Consider the following 10,390-nt stretch of genomic DNA (forward strand, 5'->3'; position numbering starts at 1 on the left):
CTCATTCTTATTTCCTGTTCTTTTCTCTTCGCAACATTTGGACAACTAAAAACCGACTTTAACAATTGCAATGGAATTTGCAGAGCGCTGTTATGGGTACAAAACACTCTGAAATAAGAACATTTTCAGCGAAAGACAAATTGTCGACGTAAAGGTCGTCAATTAGCCCCAGAATTAAACGCGGATTCCTGCGCCATTTTGCCTTATTACATGAAATTTATCTCCATTTAGCATTAAAAAAAGTAAATATACACTAAGAAGCAAGTGCAAATAATGTTAATTTTGAGATAGCACTATTTTTGATGTACATAACGCAAAAAACTCGTCATCTGAATGAGAAACTTCAGCAAGCTTGTTGTTCGCCATTGTTTATCAAGTGTAGTGAAAGACCTTTCAACCTGACGCTACCTAATTGGTTGAGGGCAACACTCTCTTTGCTTTGATTAGCTAAGACATAAAAACATAACATTGATTTCACTTTTCTCTGATTGTATATTCAAGATAAAATAATCGATTTTTCTCTTTAATGTCAAAGTTATACGATTGACATGCATGTTAAAGTTGTTAAGTACCACTACAGCAACATGAGGGTTAAAAAATTTCTGGTTCCTCGATGGACGCATGAAAAATCACAATTTTCGAAGTGGGCCCATGGCCATTGGATCTAGGAATTTCACAGTTACATTCACAACAAACTCTTTCTACAGTGGACAAAGGATTCTCTAGAGATACGCACATAAAAATTAAAAACACACATTTTACATTCTTACCTTCTTAACGAACGTTTGCAGAAACTTATTTAGAATTGATACCATGTAATTTGTGTTCTAAACTGATAATTTGGAAACACTCCAGCCATATCGGATGCATTTGTAATACGCTTGTAATAGTTTGATAAACATGATATTCTCTATTACAGAACACTGACGCTAAACTAAGCGACCAATGCAATCAAGTTAAACATGCGCATGCTCCGTTGCCTATCACAGCTGCTGTCCACGTGCGCCTGGATGAACCAGCAAAAGAATTCAGCGGTAATGTTTTCATTCAACGTAATTTATTTAGTAGCTATATTCATTTGAAATATGACCTGACCACTGAACTAATTACAAGTGGAAAATATACCTGAAAAGTCGCCTTCCATGTGTTGGTACTATAATATAAAACAAATTCCCAAGAAGCAAGACATCTTGAGATTGCAAAATATGAATCAAAACAAGGCGAGAAGTAAACTGTAAATTTTCGACTTTATTTCAAAGTCATCCTCCGACAGAATGATATTTAAAACCATACATACACATATATATTTACAACGCATGAAATAAGTAAACGGAAATAAGCAATGGAAATTAAATAGTGTGATATTTACAAAGGCAGAGTTGGAAGAGGTGTAGTATTTCAAAAGGATGAATTGAAACTGCTGACCCGACTGGTAGAATGAGTGTGTTATAAGTTAAGAAAAGAGTTGTAATTCTTTGCTATCCTTAATTCCCGTGTTGAGAAAAGGTTTGTTATGTTTGATGAGAAGTGCTTCAAGAAAAGCAAGAATGTGGTAGTTGTTAGATTTGGTTGAGTGAAGTATTTTATAGTTGTTGAATACAAGGTTTTCTATAGGAGAGGGAGTTCTGGGAGGCGGAGGGAGATCATTGAGTTGTGAGAACTAGTTTTCTATGTAATGGTAGATCAGCGGACCGCACTGTTTGGAAATCTCAATAATAATCGGTGCTATAAACAGAATAGAATTACAGGCTACATTTATTTTCAAATTCCACTCACAGCGGTCATACAAAATAAATAAAGTTTTTTATTGTATTTTCCCTTTTTTTAGAATGGGTTGAATTCACACCGTATGAGTACGGTTTTGCCAAATATGGTGTGTTCGGAAAGACGAAAGATTTTGGCGGGAAATTCTACAAAGGACAACTTGTAAAGGAATATAAAGAGCCACAACTGTCGTATTTGCAAGGTAGATCAAACTGCAATAAGTTGAACAATGTGAGAGGGGGAGGGGCATTGTGATGGTCGCTATAAACAAATTTTCTCGCAAAGAGATCTTTAAAGAACCCAAAGTGAATTTTAGGCGTGTCAAGTACAATTTTGAATAGCAAAGATCGACCCAATGATTTCACCACTTCCGAAAAACCTCAGAATGATCTTATAGAAAACCTTCTTAATGTTTCTTTTTTAGGTATTTGGGGAAGTGCATTCAGCATAATTTTAAACACATTAACTAATAAAGACGACAAGTCAGATCACGAAATTCAAAGCGAAATGGGTAAGTGTGAGAATGCGTGATATCTCTCTTAAGTGTTTCCGATATTTTTATTGCTTTTCATTTCTCTTTCACAGCCGAGCATGCTTTAAAGGAAGCAAAAGAATGCAAAACTGAAGCTGACGACAGCGATGAGGATGATGACGAAGACGAAAAAGAAAATGAAAGCGAAGATGGGCCAAAGTCACCAGAAGATGTATACGAAAGTACGTCTTCAAATATTATTTATTCATATAGGCAAAACTCAACACTGTGCAGTTATGATGAAATAATAAAATTGGTCGATAGCTATAAATCAAGGTTTTGCGTTCTTGATTCTGTTTTTTATTTCTTTACATACTCTATTATATCCTTTAAAATTTGTGGATCCACGCAAGTCGTACATGATGCCATTAAAATGATGTTTAAACTGCTTTCTGTGAAAGATGCTTTGTGCGCATGACTTCAAACGCCTTCCATGTTCATTTCCGAAGGTAATAAGTGTTGGTTATTGGAAGCCCTAAACCCATTTAACGTGATGTCGAGTCGTCGAGGAAAAGCTGCAGTGGTTTTTAATGCTTTACGGGGATTGGAATTCAAAAAAGAACAAAGTAATGATAACTGTTTGCAAATAATCTTGTCATGTATAGAGTTCCTTATGCAAACATTTGCTTAAGTTTCACAATATGTACCAATCGTTGACATTGATTACATTCATTTTCCAGATGATAGTTATAACAAAGTGACGGGATATCAAAAGACGATTTGCCTCGTCGACGCTGGTATTGCGTTTAACTCTCCGTATCCAGTTTTGCTACGACCGGAGCGAAAAGTAGAAATAATTTTGTCGTTTGATTTTTCTCAACGAGACGGCGGAGATAAAGAAAAACCGTTCTCTGTGAGTTGCAAATTTAATGAATCATCTACAGTAACAAATCCAACATATAGCGCTCTCACTTTTGCACAAAAGTTCTGTGTCGATATACGCTGAAAGAATAACCTCATGAAACTATCTAAAATACGGCTGCTTCATGTCCAAAACGCTAATTATAGAATGCTCTTCTAGAATTTCTCAAAAAACAATGGACTTTTTAAATTAACTCTATAAATATTTAAGTAATAAATTTTTAAACATAGTATTAGGACAAATAAAAGCCATCGAAAATTTACAACATTTACAACATTTACAAGCAAGAAAACAATAGTTAAGACGCATTAATTTATAAACTTAGGATGCATTTACTTATTCAACCAAAGTCCAGTAGTTCAATTACATATGTAATAAATTTAATAGAGCGGAGCTATAGAAAAAATAGTGAATTGAAAATAATAACAATGCTATGCTAGAATGTCTACAGCTAAAATATCTATAAACTAATAAAAAACAACTGGAAAACAGTGATATATTCAATCCTAATTGAATAAAAAACATATTGTAGAGCAAATATTCATAATTTCATTCTAAGCCTCGACGGGATTTATTCTAGACTGAAAAACTTTTTTCATCTTGATCTGAATTTCATAGTGTAATTTTCTCGTGTGTTGCCAATTATCGTGTTTTTGTGTTCATCAATGCTCTGGTGCAAATGTTGGCATGTATCTGTATCATACTGATGACTACACAGCCCACAACACATTGTTGAGTTATATGAGACGGTTTTAGTTCTTCGATACTCATCATACTTATGAGTTTCTTACTTCGAAATACTGGTCGTAGCAATAGACCAATAATAAAAAGATCAAAAAACATTAGACATGACACAAAGACAACTCAATTATCTTGGTATGACGGACTTTGATTGAATACATTGATGCGTCTTAACTATTATTTTATTGCTTGAAAGTGATACATAATGCATCGAAGCATTGTAAATTAATAAACTTCAGATCGCTTTCATTTGTCCAAAATTAAGCTCTATAAATGCTAAAACATTTCATAACAGCTAAATGCATATATATGTAACAACTCGTGAAACTGAAAAGTGGGCCAAGAGAAACAGGCTTTCTGTACAGCGTGTCCTCCTAATCATCTCATACTGCTCAACGTGCTTGGATCAATATTCATAAACGTACGGGAGCTATCATTTCTGGGGGGCAGTAAATATTTTCCCAGCTCACAAAGAAGGTTCTGCCGAATTTTCGCCCGACTAACGTGAAAAATTTGCCAAACTCTCAATGTTTAAACTTTCCTGGGTGGAGCTTCCCCCCCTTCTCCCCCATCCCATACGCCTATGTCAATATTTCTTTATTTAAATTTTCTTGTGCGAAATAACTATCGTTTAAAAATGATTTAAGAACAATAAGATGATTCTATATAGTGTCACTTTTTTCGAGGACACTGTGTAAAGAGGAGGTCTTTGAATATGAGTTCAAAGTCATACTCATCATATCTTTGTAGGAACTTTTGAAAGCAGAAAAGTGGGCGAAGGAAAACGGGTTGCTGTTTCCTCCTATAGAAGGAAACCCATTGCTGGATAAACCTGATATTCAAGAATGTTATGTATTTCAAGATTCTTCCAATTCAAAGTGTCCAGTTATTTTACATTTTCCAATCGTAAACAAGACATTTAGAGAGTTCAGCAAACCAGGTAAGGGCATATGTACGCTAAAACATATGAATTTAAAATCATTCTATTTTCCTTTTATTCTCTTTGTTCACAGTATCTCATGTATTGTAGGGGTACGTCGTATGACACAAGAGGATAAGGACTTTGGTAACTTCCCAATTTTTGACGACCCCAGTAAACCATTTTCATCGTTCAAGTTTGAATACACCAAGAAACATTTTGACCAACTTCATCAACTCATGAAGTATAACACTTTGGCAAACATGCAAACCATTAAAGATGCGATTTCTGCCAGAGTTCAATTCAAAAGAAATAATATCAAAGAATAGGGAGAATTTTATAACAACTTGCCAACTAAATCATAATTGTTGACTTAAGTTTCTAAATGCATTTTCTTTGACTGTAAGAACGGTAGCATTGGCATAGACGTAAAGTTTTTTGTTTTTGTCTTCTTATCAATATTCGCAATATTTCATTTAACGCAGCTTAACAATCAAGTGTCAAGACAATATTACAATGATGACAACATTAAATGAATATGTATGGATTTTGTGATTGTTTGTAATCTGCTGCAGTGCTGCAATCTAAAAGGGCTTAATCCTTATGACTCGAAAATTGTGCTGTTTATAAAAAAGAAACATTCCGTGGTTTCATTCGCGATTGTAATTTACAATAACCATAACCGGTATAGCAGAAATGGTATAGCAGAAACGACACAGCTAGATAATCAGGGATTCTAATTTCATACCTGTTTGGTTGTAATGCATCTAATTTAACATGATCTTGGGCGGCCTGTACCGTCTTGTAGCAACGTATCCCGTCATTTCGTAGTCTGCCTTGCGCGCAAGACCAAAATCCAATATCTGCGATGAAATTACAAAACCATTTAAGTCTTTTATAACATGGTAGTAAGCATCCGGTGAATTTGCGCAGTTCGCTTGCCTCAGCAACATATTTGACGGCCATATTTGACGGTCCTAAAGCAAGTTTTGTAGAAAGGAAAAAGCGAAACAAAAAGCACATTTACGAATGTAAAGCGGAGGAAAAAAACTCGGAAAATTAATTATACTATCTGGACGATACAGTTTCAGACTATTTATTTTATATAGATGAAAACTTGAGGAGTAAAAGCCAATTCATGCAAAAACAGTCGAAGCTCAGCCTGCAGCTACAAAAGGCGTCGACAAAAAATGCTCTGATCACTTATCACCCTTGTGGCATTTTGCAACGAAATTTTTCCAGAAGAATCTCTCCAGACTAAAATGTTTTATTAAACAGTGCATATATTTTTCCTTGAGAGTAGACCAAACTTTTTTCACATACACAATTTACTGTTATTGATATTACAGATGAAACATTCATAAAGTTATCCATAACAAGAGTATATTTGACTGATGTTAAAAAATGTTCCTGATGATTTAACTCTGTCCATTAAACAGTTAGTCAACTTGATAAGACTGAATATTTTTGAACTTTTTACACAAAATATTCATGTATATGCTTTAAAACGCTGAAAATGGCATTTTCAAGGCTCTGAAATTCAAAATTTCTTAATGCCTCAGACCCCCCCAGGTGCGGAGCGCCTCCGACGTTTTATGACTGATGTTTGAAAAATCCTAGATCCGCCCCTGCATATGCCCGATTGTTTAGAGCTGCTGAGTACACCAAAGTACATCAACTTGTTGCCAAGTGAACTATGCATATTGCAAAATATAAATTTTTGTCAACAATAACAGGTTAGGAATTTTTTCTCTGATGAACAGTATACACACGTCAAATACGCAAAAACTATGTTAGTAAGTCGCATGCAATACATACGGACATTAATAAAATAGTTTCATAACATTTGTCAAAATTGATAGTAAAGGATTTAAGTAGTGATAATTTTACTCAATACAAAAAGAAACAATATCAAAAATTATCGTGCAAAGTTTTTTCCACATTGTTTATTCACGATTATGATTAGTTTTCGTATTAAAGAGCACTTTCATTAAAATTAGCATGTATGCAAAAAGTTAATCTTTTACTTGTCAATCATTTCGTGGTGCAAAACTTGCAAATGCAATCAATGATCAAAGATGATTGCTGCTTCGAGATAATTGTCAAAGAATATGCAGTAACTAGTATTCATTTCATTCGTTTAGAAGTGCTAAACAATTTCGAAATTCATGCACGAATCACTTTTTTCAGCCGGCGGTCGATAGCGGATAGTCTCACCACCTTAGCGAGATATATGCTACATAGTTCATGCTAATGGTGAGACGACAATGTTCAGGGTTGTGAAGACAAATTATTGAAGGTCTTTAGAATTTAAAATCAATTTATAACATATATTTTTGTACCAGACATATTTACTTTGCTCTAGTTTCTTAATGTTTTCCTGAACAACTATTTTTTGATCGTGCATTGTCTAGGTAATCTAATTGCATGATTCTTGGACAAAGAAATTGCTCTTTGCCAAGCCACACAAAAAAAAACATAATCTTAAGATATATAATATGGAGGATAAAATAGAAGATTTAACTGCAAGCCTTGAAAATGTGTGGAATTACCATAATTACATTTCATTATTTATAGTGACATTTGGTCCTTCTTTGACAATCGTTTTTGCTAAAGCACCTTTCCCAATGCGGCGAAACGCAGTCGCTAGTTCTTCGTACCATATATTCTCATTGCCACCTGAATCCCACCAAACTTTTAGCATAGTATACCCCTTCCAGACGACATCAATCTCGTTTATGTCAATTTTGTTTATTTTCTCGTCTTTAATATGTAGGAATATTGCCAAACGTTTCCATTCTGTGGTAATTTTTTCTGCTAATTCTAGCAGATATGAGTCAATATCTGCAAAAAATGAAGATTTTTTTCTTGTAATGAACGTCAATGCCCAGCTTATTGCAGATACATGAATTGCTATTGTAAAAACAAGAATATATTGAAAGGATTTTATTGACGTCCATATTCTTATTTTTACAATGGCAGTTTATATTATTGCAATAAGCTGAACATTAATATTCATTATAAGATTACGTTTCATGCAAGGAAAATCTATCGCCACTGTTATAACTGATCGATATTGTTTTACAAATCACAGAACAAATATTCTCAATTAATTTTAAAACTTTTTGCTAGCTACATTTTGGATTAATTAGAAAATCAATATAGCTGAAAATATGGATATTCATCACTAGTGACAAGTAATCGGAAATTCTCGATAGCTAAAAAGAAAATTTGAATGGTAATTTGTTCTTTAGCCACACGTTTTGCACGAGCAATAACTTCTTTTCAACATAAATGTGTCGGTAGGAAAACATGCATTTACTACAATAATAAAAAACAATTGATGACGAAGGATAAAGTGAGTAATTGAAAGGCTAAGAAAAACGTCTGAGAAAAGTTTTAACGCTAGGGCAAAATTTTGTAAACGATCATGAGATGCAGTAGCTAAAACATTGGAAGCGAATCAATTTACTACAAAAAGTAATTACATTTCTCAGAAAGAGGCTTGTTAAAGATGAAAGCGTTATTGTACAAATTTTAAGATCATAATTCAAAAACTACGAACATGAAATGGTGGTAGAGTTTGCATTTATGTAAGAAAATCCATTAATTGTAATTGAAAGAATGATGTAATTACACCAGATCGTTAAGCTGTTTGTGTTTTAAATTAAATAGCAATTTTTTTGCTTCTCACAATAAGCAGACTACTAAATTATCCTAAATATTTTGATAGTTTTTGTATTTTAGTCAGAAATATGAAAAGAAATAAATACATGAATTAGATTTAAATTGGGTCATGTTAAAATGAAAGAATACCATGATTATTTGAAGACTTGACGTTATTGACAACATCTGGAGGTTTTGACATTTTTCAAATTGTCTAATCTTTGTCCGTTATGTTTCCCAAGCAGTGGTAAGCACTACAAAAGAAAGTATAAATATTAACTCAGCAACATAATTACAAACTGGGACAAACAAAAGTAATAAAAAATACGAAAAAATGATCGGCGGCATAAAATCTTATTGTATGAAATTTCTGAAATGGAGATACATTAGAATTTATAAAAATATAACTTGGATTTTTACAAATGAATTTTACAAGGAAGTGAGGTCATGACTTTGGCCTGTAGCTCGTACTTTTTGTATGATTTTATTATTTTATAAAAAAATTTCTTAATACCCACAACCTTCATCAACTGACACATAAATTCAACTGCCTAACTAAGACATTCAATTTTATTTGTTATTTTGGCCTTTGTCAGATGGGTATAGTGTAGCCGTCAAACTGGTTTAGATAGGTTTGCAAATTCTCTCACATTCATGGTTGTTTTGTAAATTTTCCTTCATATATTTAATACATTGAGTTGAGATTTTTCTACGCAGGCTCATGCCAACTCAACAATAGAGCAATCAGCGCACGCGTTGTATTGTTATGCAAAGTTTAAAATGTAAATTAGACATTGCGCAGTGTTTTTACTTTCTTCCATTTTGACATTATTATAAGATTCAGAAATATAAGCTTTAACGAATATATGAGTGCAGTTATAAATTGATGGTAGACAATGCAAAAATACTTGCATCATTATATCAGGTTCCATATCATAGGAATCTTATACAGTATATGATATACTATAATCTCTACATTCACTGTTTATCTCTTCCATTATATCTTTACTGTGTATAAAACTTTTTCAATTAGAATATAAGACTGCGGCCCAAATCAAAATTTCTTTTCATTCTGTTGAATAACACAAACCATGTATGATCATTAATATATACTCGTGAACTTCTTCGTTTTTTTAAGAGTTCTTTATGGAGCTTATATCTTAGGAGTTTTAAAGCATGACAAACGCTAAGTTTACCAATTCAAATACTTAGTTAGAACTCAACAGATCAAGTGACGAGAGTTCTATAATGATAAGCAAAATATCTGTCCTGTTGAGAATAGAACTTGCTGATTTTATTCACTTCGGGCTTAATCTTTACACTCTCTAAGCGTGAATGTTGTATCATTTATAAGTTCATTTACAAATGAATAAAAGTCCATGCGTCGCCGCTTTCCTGAATTGTACTATTTGTTTTACGTGGAGTAGGTTTTTTTGAAGTATAGCAGTTAATATGAATTTAATGTTAACGTAGGTGATAAATTCTTCGTATTAGTAAGTACATACCAGGCCAGAAATTTGCTTTTATGATCACGCTCACGTTGTAAGCACAAATAACGTGTTTTTTGTCGTTTAAATAACTTACCTTTATCATTAATACCTTGAGGTTTTTTGAAATCCCCTTGAATCCTGGCAAAATAAACGCCAAAACGATTCTTGAGGCCGATATGTGACAAATTAATCTGCGTAATTTAAATCATCTTAAGAATTCATTGTTATTATAAGAAAGATACACTTCATGACTTCTATTGTTAAAATGTATGTCGTACATTTTAACTCTATAGTGAGCAGTGATAACCGCGAGATAATACTTACAATACCTGCATTGTTTTACACTTTATAAGATGTTAGGTCTCTCTGTGATATTATTTGATATAATTATCATCAATAAGTTTCAAATGTACGAT

General features: G+C 33.2%; 1 protein-coding gene and 1 long non-coding RNA gene across 4 annotated transcripts in view; one reads left to right on the forward strand and one right to left on the reverse strand.

The window, feature by feature from the left end:
* The window catches only part of LOC124435459 (cytosolic phospholipase A2-like), a 39,745-nt gene extending 34,380 nt beyond the window's left edge, over positions 1-5,365 (forward strand). For all 3 annotated transcript variants that reach the window (XM_046985410.1, XM_046985411.1, XM_046985412.1), the window contains 8 exons: positions 920-1,034; positions 1,829-1,966; positions 2,189-2,275; positions 2,350-2,478; positions 2,746-2,862; positions 2,977-3,149; positions 4,650-4,839; positions 4,930-5,365. In XM_046985410.1, the coding sequence (XP_046841366.1) occupies positions 920-1,034; positions 1,829-1,966; positions 2,189-2,275; positions 2,350-2,478; positions 2,746-2,862; positions 2,977-3,149; positions 4,650-4,839; positions 4,930-5,147 (1,167 nt within the window). In that variant the 3' untranslated portion in view covers positions 5,148-5,365. The remainder of the gene's footprint in view (positions 1-919; positions 1,035-1,828; positions 1,967-2,188; positions 2,276-2,349; positions 2,479-2,745; positions 2,863-2,976; positions 3,150-4,649; positions 4,840-4,929) is intronic.
* A 1,762-nt stretch (positions 5,366-7,127) lies between these two features.
* LOC124434211 lies at positions 7,128-10,181 on the reverse strand. The gene is made up of 3 exons (XR_006944715.1): positions 10,069-10,181; positions 8,635-8,738; positions 7,128-7,662 (listed from the first exon to the last, which is right to left on the reverse strand). It is a non-coding gene; the product is annotated as an uncharacterized LOC124434211 (long non-coding RNA).
* Positions 10,182-10,390: the final 209 nt, after the last annotated feature.

The sequence above is a fragment of the Xenia sp. Carnegie-2017 genome, unplaced genomic scaffold (genome assembly GCF_021976095.1).
Source record: "Xenia sp. Carnegie-2017 unplaced genomic scaffold, XeniaSp_v1 HiC_scaffold_14, whole genome shotgun sequence".
Lineage (NCBI taxonomy): Eukaryota > Metazoa > Cnidaria > Anthozoa > Malacalcyonacea > Xeniidae > Xenia > Xenia sp. Carnegie-2017.